Source organism: Rattus norvegicus, chromosome 10, assembly GCF_036323735.1.
Source record: "Rattus norvegicus strain BN/NHsdMcwi chromosome 10, GRCr8, whole genome shotgun sequence".
NCBI lineage: Eukaryota > Metazoa > Chordata > Mammalia > Rodentia > Muridae > Rattus > Rattus norvegicus.
The window spans coordinates 47,040,096-47,064,139 of NC_086028.1; the positions used below are offsets into that span (position 1 = coordinate 47,040,096).

At 41.6% G+C, this 24,044-nt stretch overlaps 1 protein-coding gene across 1 annotated transcript in view; it reads right to left on the reverse strand.

The window, feature by feature from the left end:
* Positions 1-4,723: 4,723 nt before the first annotated feature.
* Akap10 (A-kinase anchoring protein 10) overlaps positions 4,724-24,044 on the reverse strand; it is a 63,335-nt gene continuing 44,014 nt past the window's right edge. Inside the window, exons 13-15 of the mRNA NM_001114606.2 lie at positions 18,026-18,078; positions 17,389-17,484; positions 4,724-12,198 (exon numbers count right to left, since the gene is read on the reverse strand). Coding sequence (NP_001108078.1) covers positions 12,193-12,198; positions 17,389-17,484; positions 18,026-18,078 — 155 coding nt within the window. The 3' untranslated portion in view covers positions 4,724-12,192. The remainder of the gene's footprint in view (positions 12,199-17,388; positions 17,485-18,025; positions 18,079-24,044) is intronic.

The window sequence follows — 24,044 nt, forward strand, 5'->3', positions numbered from 1 at the left end:
ATATAACACATACACACATACGACATATACATATACCACATGCACACACACACATATACATATATACCATACATACCACATATACACAAACATACACACTACACATGCCACACACATATACACAGTATACAAACATGCACCACACACACCATACACATACATAAGTACAACACACACAACACACACATTGGTGTGTGCACACACACAGATCAGTAAGCTGATTGGACAATTCAGCCTTCACTTTTTCTTAGTCATTTGACTGAGACTCCAGAAAGGCTTTAAATATAATCACTGCTACACTTGGCTAGCACAATGGCTTTCAACATGTGGGATCCTGGAAGCCCCAAGGACATTCCAGGGGTTCAGTGAAGTTAAATATATTTTCATAGCAATAGACAGATAAACCGCTTTCTTATTGTGTCTATATCTGAGATAAGGGTGTAAAAGTGATTGGTCAATCTCCTGGCCCATTGGCAGGAACCTGGACTGAACCAAGACAAGACAAAACACCAGCTCCAGTTTTCCCTAAGTTTCCTTTGTGTAGCAACAATGATTATTAAGTTGGGAGAAATGTTAGCCCTCAAGTACATGGTTTTGTTTATGTGCATTGGTGTTTTGCCTCCATTCATACCTGTGTGAGGGTGTTAGAGCTCCTGGAACTGAAAATACAGACAATTGTGAGCTGCCATGTAGGCACTGGCAATTGAACCTGGGTCCTAGTGAAGAGCAGCCAGTGCTCTTAACCACTGAGCCATCTCTCCAGCCACCAATATTTTTAATATGTTGATAAAAGGGGAAATCTATATATAGCAGTTCCTCATGCATTGCCCTGTCCAGGCTGTCACTTGCCTACTTTCACAGAATATCATTTAAAACTTATTTTTATTTGACATACACATATTTAAGGTGATATATTAATTTTTTATTTAAAGATTAGCTTATTTTATGTATATGAGTACACTTCAGAAACACCAGAAGAGGGTATCAGATCCCATTACAGATGGTTGTGAGCCACCATGTGGTTACTGGGAATTGAACTCAGGACCTCTGGAAGAGCAGTCAGTGCACTTAACCACTAAGCCATCTCTCCAGCCCCACACATTTCTTTTACTTGTATTTATTATGTAGGCGCTCTCAACCTAGAGACCAGGTTTCCTTATACAACCCAGGCTGGCCTCAAACTCATGTTGTAGCCCAGATGGACCTTTAACTTTTTTTCCTCTCTGGGCCTCCGTGTCACCTGCAGACATAATGCTGAGGCTACAGGTGTCAGAGAAGAGTCTGCTGACTTGAGAAAACACTGGCTGATAGAATCTAGTAGTCTTAATAATAACTTTTCTTAAAGAAAGGATGATGTTAGTCTGATGGGGCACACCTGTCACCCCAGAACTTGGGAGTCTATAGCACAAGGAAGTTTGAGGCCAGCATGGACTAAGACCAAAATAAATAAATTAAAAAAAAAAAAACCAAATCAAAAGTAAATTCAAGACTGCGTCCAGAGAGTGAGGCTTGTACTTTTCTTTATTTCAAAGGAGAGCTGTTGAGTAACTTTATTTTCTTTTTTATTGTTTTGTGCCCCCTCGCCCCAGTCTCCCATATGTGCTGAGGCAGGTCTCATTATATAGCCTTGGCTCTGTAACTCCCTAGGTAGACCAGGTTGACCTTAAACTTAGAGATCCTTTGCCCCTCTGCCTCCTGAGTGCTGGGATCAAATGTGTGTCACCAAGCCAGGCCATATTATTATTTTCTTATTCTAAAAGCATCACTTCTAGTGAAGACCCAGTGGCTAATCAGGATTTGTTTATAGTTGTGTAACTGGCAATAAAAAAAAAAACATTTCCCAATTTCTCCCCACTGTAATAAGAATCGCCAATCCAGTGCCTTTGCCTGACTCGAGAGGAAGTAAGCGTTCCATCTTCACCACAGGTTGCAAAGCAAGTCTCTTCTGCCAGAGGTGGGAAACAGTGCACTGCAGACATCCTACCTCTCCAGGAGGAAGCACAGGTGTGGCCACTCTCTGGATGCTTTCTTGAATTTACTGAAGGAAACAGGAAAACCCTACTGGCAACAGGCACAGAAACCAAGTGGGTCACGTCAGTGCTGAAATAAGTGGGCTAGCGTGTAGTTCTGTGGTAGAACAGTTGCCCAGCTGTGCACGGCCTTGGGTCCCATCCCCAGCACCAAAGACAAACAGAGTAGAGCCAACTTGAACTCTTGTGTGAGGCATCCTGCAAACACAGGCTCAGAGGGCCATCAGAAGAAGGTGGCTCCACTTTTCTCTGGCAAGAGCAGGTCATAGCAGGACACAGAGGCTGTGACACACAGGCATGATCCAGAGGGCCAGTTTATTGATTCCTGAGTGAACATTCAACTGTCTGAATGATAAACCAGAAGAGGTTTTTGAAAAACCCAGTTATCTATTTGTGGGGTTAAAAAAAAAAATCACCTCAGCAAACAAGGGGGAAGTTCTCTGAACCGGCCTTTGTTACAATTCAGACTGTGGAGCTGGTGACTAGGTGTACAAGTATGTTCACGGAGCACAACCAATATAGTACATTCCCAACGTGTGTGTGTGTGTGTGTGTGTGTGTGTGTGTGTGTGTGTGTGTGTGTGTGTGTGTGTGTGTGTTGGTGGTAGATTCAGAACTCAAGAAGGCTGCCTGGGCAGGGACAACACAGGACTTCTCTCTAGTCTTCCCAGTGCTGGGCAGCCTTAGAGCATTGCATAGGCTAGTCAGTGCTCCAACCACTGATCAACACTCCAATTTTATGTATTTTCTGCTCAGATTTGCTTTGAACCTAAGACTGCTGTTTAAAAGACACCCCTCCCCCAAGTATTATGTTGTTGCTTACATGCCCCTCCCATGGTTTCATTTCACCCAAGGGAGGGGCCCATTTTCTCTGGTCCATTTGGCTCCAACTCTGAGCTACAAGTAGACAGACATCTGTCTGGAGGCCTTTGCATGAACCATTCCTTTGACCTGAGCTGCCCTCTGTTTGGAATAAGCAGAATCCACTTCTTCCAAGGTTCATGCCATCTTGTTAGCATGGCTAGCCCTGGTCACTTGTTCTAAAATCAAGTCCCTTCTTTTATACTTCTCATCTCCCACCCCAGATAGTACTTAAACTGGCTTACATACCTTTATTTCATTCTATCACTTCTTGATGTCTGGGTTAAGATCAAGTGTACCACTGACTGTAACCCTTCTCCCATTCATGGTCTGCTTCTGCGACAGAGAATCAGCGCCCTGAAGAGAGACTTACCAGGTTTACTGTATCCTGGATGGGCCTGTTGGCACCTGTAATTTCAGCACTTGGAAGGCAGAAGCAGAACAACCTCTACATCCGTGATTCCTTTTGTGGACAAGATCTCTCTATGTAGCCCAGGCTGGTCTCAAATCGTTAATCATTTTGTGCCTACTAAGTGCTAGGATTATATGCAGCAATGGGAAAACATTTTCAGTTGTAAACATTACTTTGTGCAAAGGCAGTAGCTAGGAGAATTAAAAAGAGAAGATACCTAGTTTAAGGTCTAGAGACTGTCTTTAATACTAGTAAGGAATTTGAACTTTTTCCACCCACCCTCCAAAAAATCCCTATTGAACCAGAAAGTTGTAGTGTGTACCTCCTGTAGGCACATCTGCTAGAGAGAGTAGGCAAGAGGATTGCTTAAGTCTAAGGCATTCAAAGCCAGCCTAGGAGTCAAAACCCGAGAACTTGCCTTTAAATGCTAAAAGTGGGGGTGGAGGGGGGAGAGGAAAGGAAGGGGAAGAGAGAAAGAAAAATCAACAAAAATTTTGTTTTAAGAAAGCTAAAATGAAACCTAATGCTGTATAGGTTAATTAAATTTTTAAATAAAAAACATATAAAAAGAATATTCAACCCAATCCTTACGTTTTTGAAAAATAATATATAGCCTTTACCTGGAAATTTTTTTTCTTTTTTTTTCGGAGCTGGGGACTGAACCCAGGGCCTTGTGCTTGCTAGGCAAGTGCTCTACCACTGAGCTAAATCCCCAACCCCAGAAAATTTTTTTTATAAAGAATGTGGCCTTAGCGAAGTGCAGGCAGTCATTAGATGTGGCCTTAGCAAAGTGCAGGCAGTCATTAGATGTGGCCTTGGCAAAGTGCAGGCAGTCATCAGTATTATAGTAAGTAAGCTAATTAAGTATACATTCATGGGCAAACGCTTTGGGAAAAAGAACATTTCCCTTCCCCTGCTCCTTGTTTAGACATCTGAATAATTACACCAAAACCCTTAACCCGCCTAGCAAAATATCCCATAACAATAACAGAATACATATAAGGTACACTTCACATAATAAGCAAGGTAACTGTTACATCAGACTTTACACATGGATAATTTAGCTTCTACTAGAGCTTGTGTGTGTACCACAAAGAAAGCACAATCCAGAGTGATCTCTATTTCTGAAGTCTGAATGCTAAAATATTAACATAGTTTCTAACATCTTTCCTTATGTTATTAGCTACTGCTTCATTAGGTTACCTAGCATTTTGTTGTTTTGTTGGTTTGCTTGTTTCCATGACAGGGTCTCACTGTTCTGACCTGTCCTGGAATGCACTATGTAGACCAGACTGGGCTCAAACTCACAGAGATCTGCCTGCCTCCTGAGTGCTGAGATTAAAGGCATGTGCCACCACACCCCAGACTAGTTACCTAGTGTTATAATAAAAATGAATGTTACAACTTAAGATCTTTGGTCAGTTTGGGACAGTTTTAAAACTATTTTTATTTTAAAAATAAATATCAATTGTTAATACTTAAACTTCCAGAAATAGCAATCAAATAGTCAGATGTCTATTTATAGTATCTAATTTATTTAATTATACATGCTTATTTTAAAATAACAATATATATGATACAATAATACAAAATATTGCTTTTCCCCCCATTCTCACATTGTAACAATTCACTTCAAATTTCCCACAAGCATCTTTTGAATCAACATCTTCATGATATCTACACCTAGTTTCTTTAAGTAGATCTCCTTCGCTTGCATCTAAGCTGTTTGAGAGACAGCACTTTAAAGATATATGTCTGACACCCTTCCACAATCTTGACCAATGTGTCACATTAGAACTGTCCTCCTCACCCTTGACTTATACCCTGAGGGTGTGTTTGTAATCCTTGACACAGAACCACTTGCTTATTGCTTTTGAAATAGCTATTTGAAAGGCTGGTTTGCAAATGTACTAGTGAGGAGATGTTTCCCTGGAATAATGAGAAATCTCTGTCCTGCCTTTAGAGAAAAAAAAGCACCCATTTCCAATTCATTCAATTAGGAGAAACCCAGAACTGTACAAAACTTGCCTTATTGAGGCTTGTGCAAGCTATAAATGTGAGCAGTCACCAGAGGCTAACCACGGCAGGAAATGGCAAGGGTAGTTATAGAGGTGTGCCAGAGGTCGAGACCAGATTGTTAGGCAGTCAGGGATTGTGATGTTTCTTCAAGAGCAAATGAAGTTGTGAAAAAAGCTGGGCGTGGTGTTATCAAAAACTTTTGGGGAGAAGAAGGGAGAGAGAGAGAGAGAGAGAGAGAGAGAGAGAGAGAGAGAGAGAGAGAGAGAGAGAGAGAGAGATCCCCTCGATTCCCCAACAGCTTGGAGCTGGCCAGATAACTAGAGAGGGTAGTCTTCCAAGTAAAGGTCTGAATGTGAATGTCACACCAGCTAGGAGCAGGAGTTCCTGGACAATGCAGACTGAGCCCTGGTTCAGTAAGGGGATTTGGGAGTTGTCTGAGAGCATCAGGACTGTGAGAAAAATGGGATCAAAGAACAATGTGCAGAATGGGCAGATTCTGAAGAATGAATGACTGAGCTGGTCAGACATTTGTGAATGAGAAGATGGAGAAATCCACCTATCCCACCTCCGACGGGCTCCTCCCTCTTTCAAACCATATTACACTGCACTGTCAATACTCATTTTCTAGACTGCAAGGAAGACAAGGCAGTAAGTCTGGACCGCTCGGAACCAGAATAATCCTAAGGATGTGTGTGCTAGATGAACAACTGGAGAAGAGGATGCACAGAAAGGAGGAAAGGGAGAATGAGACATCAGTGTCTATGAAAAGATGGTCGGCCAAGGAGAACAGACCAGGGAGCATGGGCAGGACCTCAGAGGGCAGCCAGAACCAAGGGGCTGAGACAAACAGGGAAGGAAGACGGAGGAGTGGGGTTTGGATGTTCTCAGCTTTGAAAAACATCAGGATACTAATGAAGACTACAGGTGTGAGTGTCAAGAGCAGGAATGGAATCATACTTCTATGTAGTATGGCACTTCCAATAACCAGAACAGCAAAACTCATCTCCCTGGTTGCAGGGAAGATTTTAAGGCAGCGATTCTCCAACTGTAGTCTTCCCAGCAGCAGCTGTGATCTGCTGTGAAATTCTCAGGCTCCACCCAGACCTACTACATCAGAAATCCTGGAGGTTAGCTAGGCAGCCTGTGTGCTGACAAGTCTCTCTGGGGATTCCAGTACACAATGAAGTTTAAGAAAAGTGCTTTTCAGGCTGGGGATGCAGCTCAGTTGGGACAATGCTTGCCTAACATGTCCAAAGCCCTGAGTTGGGTCATCAGCATTACATAAATGTGTGTTTGTTTGTACATGCTTGTACCGGTTTGGGAGGAAGGAGGAGATTAAGGAGTTCCAGATCACTCTCTTCCACATAGAAATCAGAGTGATGTGTTTGAGACCACCTCAGAAACAAAAAACCTTACTGCTTTAAGGTATGGATGGAACCCTCTCCTTCCTTCCCCCTCCCCTTTCTCTCCTAAGGACAGGGGTTCCACAGTCCTGGCTGCCCTGGCTATTCAGCTGAGGATGGCCCTGTAAGTACATATTTTGCTTCGACTTCCTGACAGCTGGGATTACAGATGTGCTGCCACGCCCAGCTTAAGTTTTCCTTCTTCCCTTTTACTTTTTTGTTGTGTTTTTGAGACAGGTTTTCTCTGTGGAACAGAGCCCTGGTTGTCCTAGAAGTCACTCTATAGGCCAGGCTGGCCTTAAACTCAAGAGATCTGCTTGCCTCTGCCTCCCGAGTGCTGAGATTAAAGGGGAGCATAACCACCAGTGGGTTGTTTAAGTTCTTCTTAACCCTTTGACATCTGCTATACTAGTCAGTAGTGAGCACTGGCATCCATTTGGCATTGGAAAAGAAGGCTGCTGGCTTGTCTCCGGCTGTGTGGGGTCTTACAGATTCCTTTTTCTTCCAGCTTCACTGTCACTTATTAACATAAGAAAAAGACAAAGTACTTACCTTCTAAGTCGTAAGGATCAGAGACAATGCTTAGCACATCCTGAGTGGCCAATTATACTGGTTATTAATTAAGAATTATGAATATAGAAGATTCACAAAGCCCACCACTTCATGGAATAGTTTGATTCCCAGCTAGGTTTTTCCAAAGTCATGGTTTTATATCATGTGTGTGATAAACTTACATAGCTCTCCCTGTTTCTAGACTCTAAGAATTAACATGTCCTAAAGTTCTGCAAGGAGCCTTGAGGTCAAAGCCAATCCTACACTCTATTTTTGTCCTGTTCAGAAACAGCCTTGCTGATCAGACAAGCTGTTTATACCCTGCTCAACATATGACCAAGTACACATACTCATAGCAGGCAAGTGGGATGGTACTGTGGCTGATCCTCATAGAATGTGAGATTGGGACATAGGTATGGAAGAGTGGTAACATCCAATATGGCTCTAGGTTGTAGAGAAATTAGATCATGGGTCTAAAAGGCCACTCAAATTAAAAAAAAAAAAAAAAAAGAAAGAAAATAAAATAAAACAAAACCCCAAAAACTAGGACATGTTTTATTTGCTGGTGCTGGGTGAAATCTAGAGCCCCATGTATGCTGAGCACACACTCTACCACTGAAAAACATCCTAGCACAGCATGTTTCAGATGCAATTCCAAGGGTTCTACAAGTTCATCTTATTTTTTCATCTACCACGGAACCATAAATAGTACTTAGAGTAAACACTCACCAAACTAGCAGTTAAACAAAGGCTGTTCTTTGCCAAAACAAGAAAAAGAAAAATCTGGGTATGCTGAATTTTGGTGGCTACCACTTAGAGCCACACCAGTCTGAAGGGCCAAATCTTGGACAAGTGTTTCAGCTACAAACTATTTTCATTTAAAAAAAATATTTTTTTCACACACACCCCCACGCCTATACACCCCTCAACAACCCCTCGTATGTGCAATGTGAATGTAGGTGCACATGAAGGCTAGATGCGAGCAGTATATATATACTCTCATGGCTATGCAATCTCTCCGGGACCTGTTTTCAGTTTTGAGAGTGAATCTTACCTAAGCTGGCCTCAAACTTATGATCCTTCTGCCTCAGCCTCCTGTGTTCTGGGATTAGTGGTACCAGCATACCTGGTGGCTAGTACCTTTTTCATGACTGTGTATGTGGGACTCTTACTATGATACAGGTAGAGGTCAGTTTGGGCTCGACCAGTCTAAAGGCACATTCAAAGAGTGGCCTTGAAACCTGAAACTAGAAGAAAAGCTGTATGGAATTGTCACCTCTCATTCATCCTTGGGAAATAGCCCTTTAATGCACTCACTCCAAGATCTCTGTACCCTCCTACCCGAGCCTCAGGTCTCTCTGGTGTTGATGTGCCATCTTAAGCATGGAGTTTAATGTATCCTGTTCAAGTGTGTCAAAGCAGGTTGCTTTGCAATGAACCAAGGATATATGTACAAATCACCAGACAAGAATACTGACCTTCTGGTGTACTCAGGCAGGCCTTCCCTGAACAGATAACCTTAGAGCCTTTGCTTGAGCCAATGCCCTTTTTGGCCTTCCCCACCTGTTCAGAGCCCATAGTACCATTCCTCCTACTCTGAGCCACTCCCAGCCCTGCCCAAACAAAGAGGCAGTTAGTTCCTCAGTGCCTACCCGGAAAAGGACTCAGAAAGCAGGACAACTATGAATGTGACTCCCAAGTTGTAGCATTGGAGAGTTTTAGCTTACTAAAGTAGTTTACTTGCTACTTTATGGCCCCAAGGTGTAGAGGTGTGGGCTGGTATGTAGATGTGCTCAATGCCGACAGGTGCACGAGTCACCACCTCCCCCCTAGTTGAAATGTCTTCTGTTTCTCATTTGGTACATAGCTAAGAGTGGGGAACAAGCTTATTCTTAGGTAGAGCTTGGAGAAACATGAAGAGGCCCTGGTCTAGGATGCATGAGTTCTGACGGTGACCATCCTACAATACACCAAGGGCTTTTCAAAGGTGTGAGTGACTTCTCATTAAAAAGAATCAAGTGTTTTAGTTCCAGAAGGTTAGGATTCCATTTCAACAGTATAGACAAGATGACCAAGGTAGGCTTACTACAGAAAAATTCTGCTCTAAAATATCACAGTAATTAGCAATGTGCAGAACACATGGTTGTTATGATTTAGAGCACTGTGGTAATATTTTAATCAAGATCCTTTCTGTTACATGGACTGACAAAGTCACTTCAGATTCATGTTAAAAAAAAAATCCAGATGCATTCTAAGCACACCCTAAGGATGAATGAAAACCATGGCAAGGATACAGAACTGGATGAGAGAGCAGGGAAGTCCTCAGGCTTACCAAAGCCTCCTATCTCTCAGGCTTGCTCACCAGTGCCAACTCCTGCCTGGGGAAGTATGTCATCACCCAGGTCATCTCTCTCCAGGTGATGACTGATTTTTCTCCTTCATGCAGAAGCCTCAAGATACAGAATTATCATTGTGCATTTCAATTAGTTCAGCCCTGGCTTAAACAACTAGCATGTTAGAGAAGCATGAAGAGGGTGAAAGAGAAAGGCCACTGGGGGTGCTGGGTCAGGCAAGAGCCTCAACAGTGCCTTTAGAGACATCAGTTGCTACATCAGATGCTTAGTTGTTGATGCTGAAAGAAACCAGCAAAGAAGCCAGGTATGGAGGCTGTGTCTCTAACCCCTGACTTTGGGAAGCTGAGGCTGAACTACACAGTGAAACCACGTCTCAATAGCTGAAAGCAAAAGCTCTAGTAGTGTAAGTAACTCACCTCTCACAAAGGCCTTAACAGACACTGAACTCAATAGAAAGGGCCGTTTCCTGCTTCACTGCACCTCACTGGACGTGGCTGACACCTGCTTCTCATGGAGGAATGGTGAAGACAAGCCAAATTACAATGCTGTCACTCTTTCTCATTAGTAGGTTGACGTTTAGCAATCTGCTGGCTGACAACATGGAATGGTAAGGGTGAAGTTCACCTTTTTCCTTAAATCCCTGTCAGGGAATCATTTTGTAGATATATTGCATAGAGCCAGGGACACGGTGGGTGGGTGCTCAATGGTAGGAGACTCTTGTGCTAATTTTAAACACGTACTGCTATCACTTTGGATCCCTCTGCTTCTGTATCTCACAGCAGGCAGAGCAGAAAAATAAACCAATCTCAGGTTTGCTCTTTCCCCTTAGACATAGCTTACAAATACTGACATCTTGACCTCAGAAGCACAAAATGCACACCAAGAAATCACTAGAAAGTATTTTAACAAAACCCACTAGTTTAAATAGCCAAGAGCATTACAGAATTTTTTACTCTAAAACATGCAAAGGCAGGAGACGCTCAGAATCACATATTACACTATGACCTTAGTGTTGCTTTTCACTTAAAGTTTGAAGCAATGTGAAATGGATAGAAATACTTTGTTAAAAGAGCAGAATAAGCCACAATAGCATATATACTAATAAAATCCTCGTGTCTAAGTCTACACCCAAACACAAGGCTATGTCCAGTAGGGGATCATGTTCTGGAGTTTTGTGAAACGTGGAAATATTAGGAAGGGTCAATATACTTCAATAGGAGAGCCATAAATGCCCTGAAAGCAGAAAGTTGACACCATTTTAAATATAATTCATATATATATATTTAAAATCAAACACAATTAAATAGAATATGGTTTAGGTACATGAATACTTCAGAATAACAGAGATGGTACATAGTACCAAAAACTTATACACAGCCTTTTTGCTTCTTCTGTTGAACAGTGTGCCTCTATACAGTCAATATTGCAATGAAATAAATTTTCTGTTCATTCAAGACTTTCCCAAAAGTGATTAATAATTATATATATATATATGTATATATATACATATATATACACACACACACATACATATATATATTCTTTTGCAAATTCTGAGCAAAAGCAGTAACACCTAAGAAAACTCCCTTTCTCTCTAAACTGTTCCACACAAGGAAGCACTGGCACCATGTGGCCAGGGGAGTGTGCTTGCCAACTGGGTGGCCCCGCCAATGGCTGTGCCACAGGTACAAAGCCAACTAAGCAGAAGGGCAGCAATGAGTCTCCCACTGTCTGAAGACAGAAAGGGAAAAGGCAACTGCACATTTCCCACTCACAGTGAAGAACTGGGGAGACACTCAAAAGGGAGTGCTTCTGTCCCCACATTATTAAAAACTAAAACGAAATTTGTGAATGTGTTCTAAGTACCACATGGGAAAAACTGGAGTGATCATTGTTTTTTCCCATGTGTATTCTGAAGAGGGAATGAAGCATTTGGAGCATAGCATTCCTATAGAGGAAATGGGTCTTGATGCTCCAAGTAAACTAATCAGCAGAGGAGAGACTAGCTGTAAGGATGTATCATCTCGGAGTGAAGGAAATGTGAACAGTGTTCTGTCAGCTAGGCTTGACCCATGACTTGCCAGCTTTCTAGTTAATGCTTCTGTGAAGAAAAACACACAAGGAATCGTCCTCTGCTCCACAGGCTGCTGGCCCACACTGCCACTTGGAGCTGCTTGCTCCAGGCAGGATAGACTCACCTGTGATCTCTAGGAGACAAGAAGAAGCACCTGTCTCATGCTTTCTGACACAGCTAGGGAAGGAATCTGCTGCAAGCATGTGGTCCCCGTCTATCCAGTGGGTACGGCCACTGGAAAACTAATGGTCTAGTAATGTCACCAACACCACTTTTTATCTCGGGACTCACTGTGTTACCATCATGTGTCATCTATGTCTACATTACGACCGCTCTCGGACTGTCTCCCATCCTTTCCTGGAAACAACAGTGATCTAGCAGTGAAAAGAAATGCAGTGCTCCACTTTCATCGGCTGTGTTGAGGAATCCAACCAAAGGGGAAAGTTCGTATTTTTTCAAAATCAGATTTCATTATCTCTGGTTTTGAGTCATAGCTGGAGAAAAAAGAAAACAAAAGAAAAAGGTAAGGTACATGCTTGTAGTAGATGACATACTATCAGCACAGATGACAGCCATGTACCAGAGCTTAGGGGATAGCAGAGGACTTTTTTTGTGAGGCAACGTAGTAATTATCCTTAGATACTGCTGAGACAGGAGCTTAAAAGAAGCTAAGAACTTGGTTTTATTTTTCTTTTTGGATAATGGTTACTAGAATGAAACCATTACTTTTCTGTTTGTTTGTGTTCATTTATTTGCATTGTGCACTTATGTGCACATTGTGTAGAAACCAAAGGTGAACTCTGGGTGCCATTCCTCAGGTGCTGTCACCTTGTGTTTTCTGAGACGAGGACTCTAATTGCCCTGGGCTCAGCAATTACGTAGTACTGTGAACCGGCTGGAATCTGCTTGTAAGCACCAGGTTACAAACAAATGCCACTGCTTCTGGCTTTTTAATATGGGTTCTAGAAATCAAACTGAAGTCCAACGCACTTCACAATTGAGTGATTTCTACGTTTGTCAATGTTCTCATTTTTAAAAATTATTTATGTGCACTGGTGTTTTACCTATATGTATGTCTGTGTCAGGATCCCTTGGAACTGGAATTATAAACAGTTCTGAGCTGTCACGTGGTTGCTGTGAATCGAACCTGGGTCCTCTGGAAGAGCAGCCAGTGCTCTTAACTGCTGAGACATCTCTCCAGCCTGATTTTTTATTTTTTGACAAGGCTCTACTTGTAGGACTCAGCCCTAGTGAACTCATTTGAGAAGGTAAAGACATAATATATAGATATTGAATAACACACTGTCTCTGACAAAAACATTACATAACTTAAATAAGCCATGAGACTCATAAAGATTTCTCTTTTTTGTTTTGGTTTTAGAGACAGAGTTTTTCTCTGTATAGCCTTGGCTGTCCTGGAACTCATTTTGTAGACCAGGCTGACTTCAAACTCACAGAGATCTGCCTGCCTCTACCTCTCCAGTGCTGGGATTAAAGGTGTGCACCACCACTGCCTGGGCTTAAAGGGCCATTCTCTCCTTTACACAGCAGCAGGAAGAAACAGATACCGCAGAAGACATGGTTCCTGCTATTTTCAAGATGCAACAAACCCTTTAACAACTCAGTAATGATATGAGGTAGTGCCCAAAAACACTCCAGAGGCAAATGTATTTGAATCCAGGGGGTTCAAAACAGAGAGGTGGCAACCAGGCTACACAGAGCAAGTAATTTGTATGGGTTCATGTCTGCTCACGAATTCATGGCCACGGAATGAGAATTAGGAAATCTTCTGAAGTTTTCTTTCCCAGTATCTCTAATCTATCGTTGAAGGAAGAAAGACCTTGCAAAAGGTTGTGCATACTACCTAAAAAAGAAAGCCAAAGGCAGAGAGGGTGGGCTCCACAGTAAAGCATTCAGGAGGCCCTGATTAAAGAGACCTAAGAAGCACAGTTCTCTCTTTCTCCCTTTCTTCTTACACACACACACACACACACACACACACACACACACACACACACACACCCCTCTTCCTCCCTCCCTCTCCCCTTCCCTGTGTTCCCAGTTCTTCTGGTTTCTTATTTTGTTCCATACCAGTGCATTACTTACTCTGAGAGAAAGTCAAGAGAGCTCAACACCGTAGAGACAAGGTCTAGTAAGCTCAGTCAGTCTCTCTCCCCCTACACTTCTCCCACTTGCATGGTTTTTTTTTTTTCTTTTCTTCCCGGAGCTGGGGACAGAACCTAGGGCCTACCAAGCACTCTACCACTGAGCTAAATCCCCAACCCCTGGATATTTTCTTTATTTACATTTCAAACATTCTCCACTTTCCCGGTTTCCCCTCTGGAAACCCCCCATCCCATCCCCCGACCCCCTACCTCCATGTGGGTGCTCCCCCAACCCCCTTTTACTCCTTCCTGCCTCCCCACCCTGGCATTCCCCTTGGCTGGGGTACCTTGTACTTTAGGCACCTTAGCTTGCTCTTTACTATTTGGGGTTTGACAGAAATTACCACTCTTACACAAAAGAGACTGTACTTTAGCAAAGTGAACGGGACTTTGATCTGAACTAGCTCAGTGAGCAGTTCAGTTTCATCAAGCTCTGGTTTTAAGACTGCTGAGAGGGGCTGGGGATTTAGCTCAGTGGTAGAGCGCTTACCTAGGAAGCGCAAGGCCCTGGGTTCGGTCCCCAGCTCCGAAAAAAAGAACAAAAAAAAAAAGAAAAAAAGACTGCTGAGAAGTGAGAAGGCCAGCTAACAACTGGCAGGGCAAGATGGATGCTGGACCTGTATCAAATTCAAAACATCCAAACTGCTGAAGACGTACGTCACAGGATAGTTTCCTAGGCCAGGATATGGACGGTTTAGGGAAGAACACTCATCTAGCATGCTTGAGACCCTGTGCTTGATAAAGCACAGGACCTTTAAGAATATAGTTTTCCAAGATTTCTTTTGCTTAAATGTTAAGTGCAGGAATGGAAGAGTTGAAAACTTTCACACCCCCCTATCAAAAAATGAGCTCAGTTGGATGTGGTAACTCATAAATATAATCCCCAAGTTGGAAGAGTATTATGAATTCAAGGATAGCCTAGGCTATAGAAAGACTCTGTCTCAGAAAATTCAGCCAGAAAGTGTCAAAAACTGTTCAACTAAAAAAAATAAAAATACTTCATTGGACCGCTTGTCCTGTTTTTTAGATAGAGTATCATTGTGTGGCCAGGGATTCTTTGAGCTCCCTATATATAGCACAGGCTGGTTTTAAATTTATGATCCTCCACCTTCAGGTTCCTGAGAGCTAAGATTATGGGTTCTACCGCCACACCGGACTTAAAAGAACCTTCTTAGGATTGATTTCAGCTGTTTGGTCACTAGGAATGAATTCTCTCAGGTTTTGTTTGGCTTATAAAAATCCCTTTAAGTTCATTGATCAAAAGATACCTTCACTTTTGACTTTTATTTATTAGGCAATTTTAAAAACACTGGATCTTCTGGCTTGCTTAACTTTTGAAAAGATGATTGCTGTTCGTATACATGTAATACATCTCCAGCTACTTTAAAATCCTTCTTTTTATTTCTGGAATCCAGAATTATGTTAGTGTCCTAGTATTTGTTTACATGTATACTGCTTCTGTATATGTAGACTTACAGTTTTAATGAAACCTAGAACTTTTTAATCATTTCTTCATGTATTTTTTTAAAGATTTATTTACTTTATTAATATGACTAAAATGTCTGTCTTCAGACACACCAGAAGAGGGCATCAGATCCCTTTACAGATGGTTGTGAGCTACCATGTGGTTGTTGGGATTTGAACTCAGGACCTCTGGAAGAGCAGTCAGTGCTCTTAATCTCTGAGCCATCTCTCCAGGCCTCTTCATGTAATTTTTAATAATTATTTTTTCATGTATTTTTTCTGTATTTGTGCCTCAAATGTTTGTTAGATGGTATCACATCATCCAATAGCATTTTATTTCTTTATCTTTCCAGTCTTTTTCTGTTTGTCTTCATGGAGTTTACATGCTTTTCAGGAAGCTTTTTCTTTTCTTTCTTTTTTTTAAAAAAAGGTTTATTTATTATATATACAGCATTCCACCTCCATGGACACCTGCAGGTCAGAAGAGGGCACCAGATCCCATTACAGATGGTTGTGAGCCACCATGTGGTTGCTGGGAATTGAACTCAGGACCTTTGGAAGAGCAGAGAGTGCTCTTAACCTCTGAGCCATCTCTCCAGACCACAGGGAACTTTTCCTTGTAGTCCCTAATGGCACATGATTTCATTCAGTGTTATTTTACACCTGTAATATTATTTATTTCAAGAACCTAGGTTTTTAAAATCTAACTTCTATTTCTCCCTATTAAATTGTTTGCCTTGGCATTCTTCAAAAATTTTATTCCATATTATGTTTGTTGAGTCTGTATGCCCTTGCTACTACAACAGGCTGTGGAGATTAGGACAACTCTGTCAATCAGTCCTCTCTTTCCATTTTTACTTATGTTCCATTGAAGAGGACTAGCTTTTGTTTTAGCATACAGTTGTTATACTTAGATTAGTCTGATTGTTCCAAACTACTTTTAAATTTTGTTGAGGTCTATTAGGGCTCACTTAGTTCAAGTTTTATGACACAAGTCCCCATCGTTTTGTATCCTTTGTGTAATTACTGTGGCCAGAAGAAATACCAACTACTCCTAGCCCTGTCTTTCAGGCACCATTTGGCATGTAACTTTTCTGGGGATTGTCCCTAGAGATAAGCACTTTCTTCCCCATCCATGCAGATTGGTCTCTGGCCAGACCAATGACTTAAAGCCCTCCCCGAGTACCTCTGGACAGCGTCTTCTTTTCTGATGTTCTGTCTCATAACTGCTATAAATAACTGTACCAAGCTCTTCCCCTTTAATTTTTCCTTTTGATTTCTCAGGTCAGCAAATCTCCTGGGTTCTGTTCAGATCTGTGTTCTCTACTTCAGAAGCCAATTCTCAACAGTGGGCTGGGGCTCACTTCAACCCATGTCTTTCAGAGATTATAGTCCCATCTGTCTAATGTCCATGATCTAGAAACAGTTTTCACTTAGTCTTGCAGTGCCTCATGATGAGAAAGGTACTTCCTATAGCAGTTAGTTCTTCAGAGGCAGATACGGAAAAATCCTAATGTTGTGTGTGTTCATATATGCATAAAATAATTGTTTTTATTATTCTTATATGTGTGAGTGTGTGTATATGTCTACAGGTATCTGAGGAGACCACAGGCATCATATCTAAGTATTATAGATGGTTGTGGATGCAGGGAACCAAATTCTAGTCCTGTGCAAGAGCAGTATGTACTCTTAACTGTAGAGTCCTAACTCCAGCTCCTCTTTTTATTTTTTTTTAATTACTAAATATTCAAAGTGTGTGTGTGCACGCATGCATGCGTATTTATTGACTTATTTTACAAAAGCTAGGTCAAGGGCAGAGATACAGTTCAGTTGTTAAAGTGTTTGCCTAACATTCATAAAGCCCAAGGGTTGCTCCTCAGCACCATACAAACCGGTTTTGATGGCATGTCCTATAATTCCAGCAGTTAGGAGGTGGAAGTGGGAGGATCAGAAGGTCCAGGTGAACTGGCCACAAGACTTTGAGGCTAGCCCAGGCTACACTGTGACCCTGTCTCAAACAGACAACACTAACGAAAGTACAGCAGTAACCCTTACCTTTGTAGACTTCTCTAGTGGTTGATCATGGTGTGCCTGCTGCATAACATCACTCACTATCATTTTTGCAATCTTCCAAGCTAGCTCTTCTTGGGCCTGAAAGAATTAATTCAAGCTGCTGATAAATGACATTCGTCAGGAGGATCAAGATACATATAGTTGGTCTTCTAACCACGCTTACCACTAGATTAAAAGCACCTTCCAATAAGTTCAAGAATCTGGGTACCTCTGTATGACAGGACATTCACTGTCTCTCAGGGTCAGCTACTGAAGTAGCCAACATCACATTTCTGTTTGATGGTCAAATGGAACACTTTTTCCCACTTTCATCTTTCAATGTACTTAATTAATCCAAAGCAAGCTTCCTCAACTGAAAATGACAAGAAGCCATCAGCACTCCTGACCTGGTGTGGTGATGGAAACCTGAGCCTAGATTTATGTCTTGGTGGTAAGAGTCTCTGGATTGAAGAATCTGAGAAAACCAGGCAATGACTAAATGCTAAAGGAGCATTTCTTGTTATAACCAGGTTAAGAACACTGATGTGATCTGCACTGCAAGGAAACCAAAAGAGAATGTAGAGCCTTCCTTAGACAAGGATAGGTCTTTTGCTTCTATAAGAATTTAATAAAGGCTTACCTCATCAGTATTTCCTTGCACCCACTTCTTCATAGCTTGTGAGAACATGAATCCTAGTAAACAAAGCCAAAATGAATATGGAATTCAAGTGTAATCTTACATTACAAATGTTTTTAGGAGATGCTACTTAGACATGCATTGCTTCTATAACAGAGTGTTTATAACTTTGGGGAAATTGTGATTTAAAAATGCTTCTGAAGTGGGTTGGGGATTTAGCTCAGTGGTAGACCTAGCAAGCGCAAGGCCCCGGGTTCGGTCCTCAGCTCCAGAAAAAAAAAAAATATGCTTCTGAAGAGCTGTTTCAGAGGTCTGGAGTTTTCTTCTACTTTTCTCACCAGATGAAGGTTAATGTTAGACTTGTAGCAAACATTGAAAACAAACAAACAAACAAAAACCTTAATCAATGTAATGGTTTGGTATAAGAATCTACCAACACATCAGGAGACTGACAGATGGATTTGTTTTCCTCTTCAGTCTAGAGGATTCCTCTGAATATTTCCTTTCTTTAAATACACATTCATGTATTCATGTGTTTATTTAAAGAAAGGCAGTGTTTATTCATTCATTCATTGGGGTGGGTGGGAATGTGTAAGTGTAGGGATCAGAGGACAACTGAGAGGAATGGTTCTCTCCGTCTGCACGTGTGACCTGAACAAAGGGGGCCAGGTTTGGCACAAATGCCTTCTCTTTCTGAACCATCTCTCAGGCCCAATAGATTAATTCTTAAGGTTCATTAACAAAGATGAGCCTAGATATACCATTCATGAAAAATACAAGATCCAGATCTTTTTCCTTGAATACTTTTATCATTGGAGGTTTTCTTAAAAAACAAACAAACAAACAAACAAACAAACAAACAAACAAACTGCTAGGCAGTGGAGGTGAACAGCTTTAATCTCAGCACCTGACTGAGGCAGACGGGTTTGAGTTGTCTGGCCTGGTCTACATACACAATCAGTTCCAAGACATCCAGAGCTACAAAACAAAGACCTTGTCTCAAAAAACAAAAGAACAAAAAAGATTTACTTATTTGTTATTATTTGTCTGTGCATGTGAGCACAGAATTTCATGGAAGCCAGAAGCACCGGAACCTCTGGAGCTGGAGTCATAGGGGGTTTTAAGCCACCACATGTGGAAAAGGAAACCTGAGTCCAGTCTTGCACAAGAGCAGCAAGCACTCTTAAGAGTGCTCTCTCCAGGCTTCCACTCTGAGGTTTGAAATCCTAGTCTGGTCATCAGTTACTGCCAAGCAGAGGCAATAAGGCCATGATACTAAAATCTCACACAGCTGCTGAATTACGTACATCCTGCCCTATTCTCCCATTAGGCTCATCTGCAGACAGACATACATGGTAAGCAGTCTCCTTTGCTGACACTTTCCAGTAACTGTGTATTTGGTTCCTTTCCTACCAATTCCTCAGGATAACACTGCCAATCTCCTTTATTAACTCATTTTCTTTGATGCACTTCATCCCTTCCCATGGCTTTAAATTTCTTTTATGCCGACAATGAAGAACCTCCTCTGTTGGCCACAAATCTGTCTTTCTGAAGGATCTTATAGGCATTTCAAATGTAACGTATCCTAACCAAGCTTATGTGCCACCCACTCACTTATTTGTTTCTACTCTACTGTCCTTTTTTAATTTAATCCCATATATATTCACTGCAAGAAGCCACATTATTTTTAACTTATTATGTAACTTAGAGAGGGGAATACCATTCAGTGGTAGGATCCTTGTCTAATATGTAGGCGGCTTTGGGTTCATAGTAATAATATTAATAAAAACCAAATACCTTCTTTATACACATATAAAATCTGCCACCAAGATAAATCTCACCATTTACCTGAGAATGCAATCTATTGACTTCCAACCTTCAGTCTAGACTCTTCCTTCTAATTCCTGCTAACATCTTCAAATCCTGTCCTCCTTAGTACCAGTCTACAAACTGATGATTTTCTTGAGAGCCACCTCCCTCTAGTACTATTTCCTTCAAATTTTACCATCAGAGAAATGCTCCCAGTCATGAGTCAGCTCCGAAACTCAGTACCCATCAGTTAAGAGTTTAATCACCTTAATGAGGCCTAGAAGGGCTCTCCTGAAGACAGACAAAGACAGACACAGGAGGGGCACCAGTGAAGGGAAATGCGCTCACATCTTTTTATAATTCATTTTATTATTTTTTGTTTATTTATTGTTATTTTGACAAGCTTTCTCTGTATGGCCCTGAACTCAGAGAACCACTTGCTTCTGCCTCCCAAGTGCTGGGACTACAGGCATGAACCACCACACCTAGCTATTTTTAACGTACACGTGTGTGTGTGTGTGTGTGTGTGTGTGTGTGTGTGTGTGTGTGTCCCCACAGAGGACAGAAATGTCAGAACTCCTGGAGCTGGAGTTAGTCACCTGCCCTTGATTTGGGAAACAAACAAGTTCTCTACTGGTATCTGTAACTCCCAAGCCACTTTCTATTTTTTTAAAATACAACTTTTCAACTTAAGTTTGTTTGCCCTGAAATAAAAGTTCTCATAGTCTCACAAACTTTTAAGGTACACACAAACCCTTTTTAAAAATTAAAAATATACTTCATTATTAATTATTACTGTTATTACTACCACTACCACTAGAGGGAGCACAAATGTTCTACGACCCAAGCATAAAGATCAGAGAGCAATTCTGTGGAACTAGCACACATTCTGGGGCTTGAACTCAGTCTGCCAAGCCAAACACTTTACTCACTGAGCCAAGTTGTCAGCAACTTTCTCAAAACTAAATCTTTTTCTCAGCTCTGTTGAAGTCTTTTGCTACATGTTGTAATGTTAAATACTAGCCCCTAAGGCCTGGTTGGCTGCTGCTAGAGACAAGAGAATCTGCACACAGACTAAAGTGACACAGTGTAACCTTGCCTCCTAACTTTCCCTGATTGATGAATAAAATTGCCTGGGGCCTATAGCTGGGCAGAAGAGACAAAGGTGGAGTTTCTGGTTTCCGGGCTTGGGTCAGAGGCAAGAGACCACCAGAGGAGACAGAGAAGATGGAGAGAGGACAAGATGACATGGGGCAGGAATCATGAAAACGTGGCCAGGGCTGGCCAATTGGAGTTAAGAATTGCCCAGATGGCACATGCCAAGTTAAAACTCGGGGTTATTGATAGGAAAGTAAATTCTAATAGCTTAGAGGGTAGCTAACTGGCTAGCTCTAGTGCTGTAGAGACTTATAATAAATATAAAGGTTGTGTGTCTTTATCTGGGAACCAAATAATTAAAGGTGGGGCAGATCCTTGATTCGAGATTAAATATTTACTACAACAGTGCTCTGTTCACCAGGGTTTCAAAAGCCAAATCAGAACTCTGGGACTAGCCTGGTGTGTTTAACAGGTCAGAGGCATAAGAAAGGAAACAAGTCAAGAAAACCTGACAGGCTACATTCTTTTATTTATAGCTCTGGCATTTAGCATAATGCTTAGTAATGACTGAAGTATTTTCTGAATGTAACACAATCAACCTCTACACTCCTGTATCAGCAAAACATGTGACTTAAAGAGCCATCTTGACAACCAAAGGTAATAGCAGTATATACACAAGTATACACATATACACAGTTTATGTACATACAGACTGCATAATGCCTAGTCATCATTTCATTAATATATCTTGATTAAAAATTCAGGATGGAGTTGGAGCTGAGGTTACAAGCACTTATTGCTCTGGCAGAGGACCTGGGTTCAGTTCCCAGCACCACATGGTGGTTCACAATTGTCTGTAATTCCAATTTCAAAACTGTCAACTCTCTTCTGCCCTCCACAAGCACCAGGCATGCATATAGTACATATACACACGTGTAAATTCAAACAAGCAAGACCCCATAAATATCTTAACGGATGGAACTGCTGGCAGAGATGTAGTCCTGTTGCCTGTCCGTCTAGTATAACACAAAGCAAACTGCTCTTCTACTATGTGCCTAACTCATGAGCACCAGCACTCATGGCTTAGGTGCTGACAAGATGCTTCTCTACTTCTCTTAAGCTGCTATGTTCTATTTCCTAAACATTGCAGGATATTTGATCACACTGTGAGATTGTGTTATTTACTGAAAGAAACCCTATTTCTAGTTGTGGTGAGGCTCAGCCCTTGGCACACATTTTATCACCCTCTGGCGGGAGTACACATATACCCCTAGTACACACTTTTAATCCCAAAGTTCACTTGGAAGGAAGCAGTCATGTTTAAAAGTGATGTCTGAGTGGAAGACAAATGGCAAATCAGAAAGATTTGACAGAACAGGATGTGCCCAACTCTCACAAGGAGAGAGGAAAGGGAAGCTGTGAGAGGGAGCAGTGAAGAAGGGAGCCGGTTTTACTGGGACAGTTGTAGAGAGACAGGTTGCACAGTTAGAGCAAGCTAGATAGAGGTGAAGACAGAACAAGTTAGAGAATGAGAAGGAGCCAGAAGATTAAAACAGATTGCTAGAGTTAGTCTGAGGCCAAGAGGAGCAAAAAGTCAGAAACTGAGAGAAAAGCAAGTTTGAATCAGTCAGCAAGGAGAGGCATTTTGAGGCAGAACAACTGAGTTGAAAGATCCAGCCAGAATTCACAAAGAGCTATAAAGGGTGAGCTTCTTCAGCAATAAGTCTGAGGCTGAAAACAGTCTAGGCCTAGATTAGATTGTGTGGAAGCTAGAAGCTTCCAGGACTAAGCCTAGGTTAGCAGACTAAGGCAGTAAACCTCCAAAACCAGAATTACATCAGGAGAATAAAAGATATTTTTACACCCAATGGCTGTAGAACAAATCCTTCAATAACAAAAGCCATGTAACATCACTTCTCTAATCCAACATGCCATGAGTCTCCACCACCCTCTAAACTTTGCAGTGGTCCTCACCACCATCTACTACTCTTTTTTTTCTGCTCACTCTACTCCACACATACTGCTCTTGTCCCTTGATCAGGTGTGTGATGGTTTGTATATGCTCGGCCCAGGTAGTGGCACTATTAGAAGGTATGACCTTGTGGAGTAAGTGTTTGGGTGTGAGCTTTAAGACCCCTATCCTAGCTGCTTGTACATCAGGATTCTGCCTCAGATAAAGACGTAGAACTCTCAGCTCTGCCTGCACCTCCCTTGCCTGGATGCTGCCATGCTCCCCGCCTTGATGATAATGGACTGAACCTTTGAACCTGTATTGTCCTTATATCATTTGCATTGGTCCTGGTGTCCGTTCAGAGCAGTGAATCCCTAAGACAATGTGCTATGCTCCAATTCAGCCCTCTACTCATTCCTTCAGCTGAGCTGCTGCTGGACCGAAACCTCTCTCTTCCTGGACTTGGACCACGCTAAGCCAAGGCTAACTTTCCTGAAGATTACCTTTCAACTATTCTTTCCCACTTCTCTGACAATCTCTTACCCTGCATTTTATGCTTATAGAGAAGTATTAACATGTGCATAAGCTGTGTTTACAGTCTTCACTGCCCCATGAGTTACACAGAGAACACAGCTAAAAAAGAGAAACCAGAGTACTTATTTTCTCCTGGGTACCAAGAGCGCTACAGGCACAGTAGATACTTCATTACTCTTCAGAATAAATAATACGAAAAGACTGAATAATAAGAATGAGCAGAGTTAAAGAAGAATTCAAAAATCACTTTTTGGACTATGGGCATAGCTCAGTGGTGGAGCAACGCTTAACATGTACCAGGAACTGGAGGTAATTTCTAGCATTGAAAAAAATGTGGTATGTTTTTCTTCACTCTCTACACTCTTTTCAGCAGAACACCTTAGACATTTCTGATAAAATAGGAAATAAATTGATTTTTTAGGTAAATAAAGTCAACTTGAAAACAGACCCTCTTGTTCTTTATTACTTCAATAACTGGCATTTTTTTCTTTGAAAACTTATATTTGAAAAGAATAATCACTCTCTAAAATAGCAGTGAAATCCTTTATCAAAATATAATTGCATTAAGGAAGTGGGAGATGGCTCAACGAGTGAAGCTCCTGCTGGTGCAAGAACCTGAGGCTCATCCCC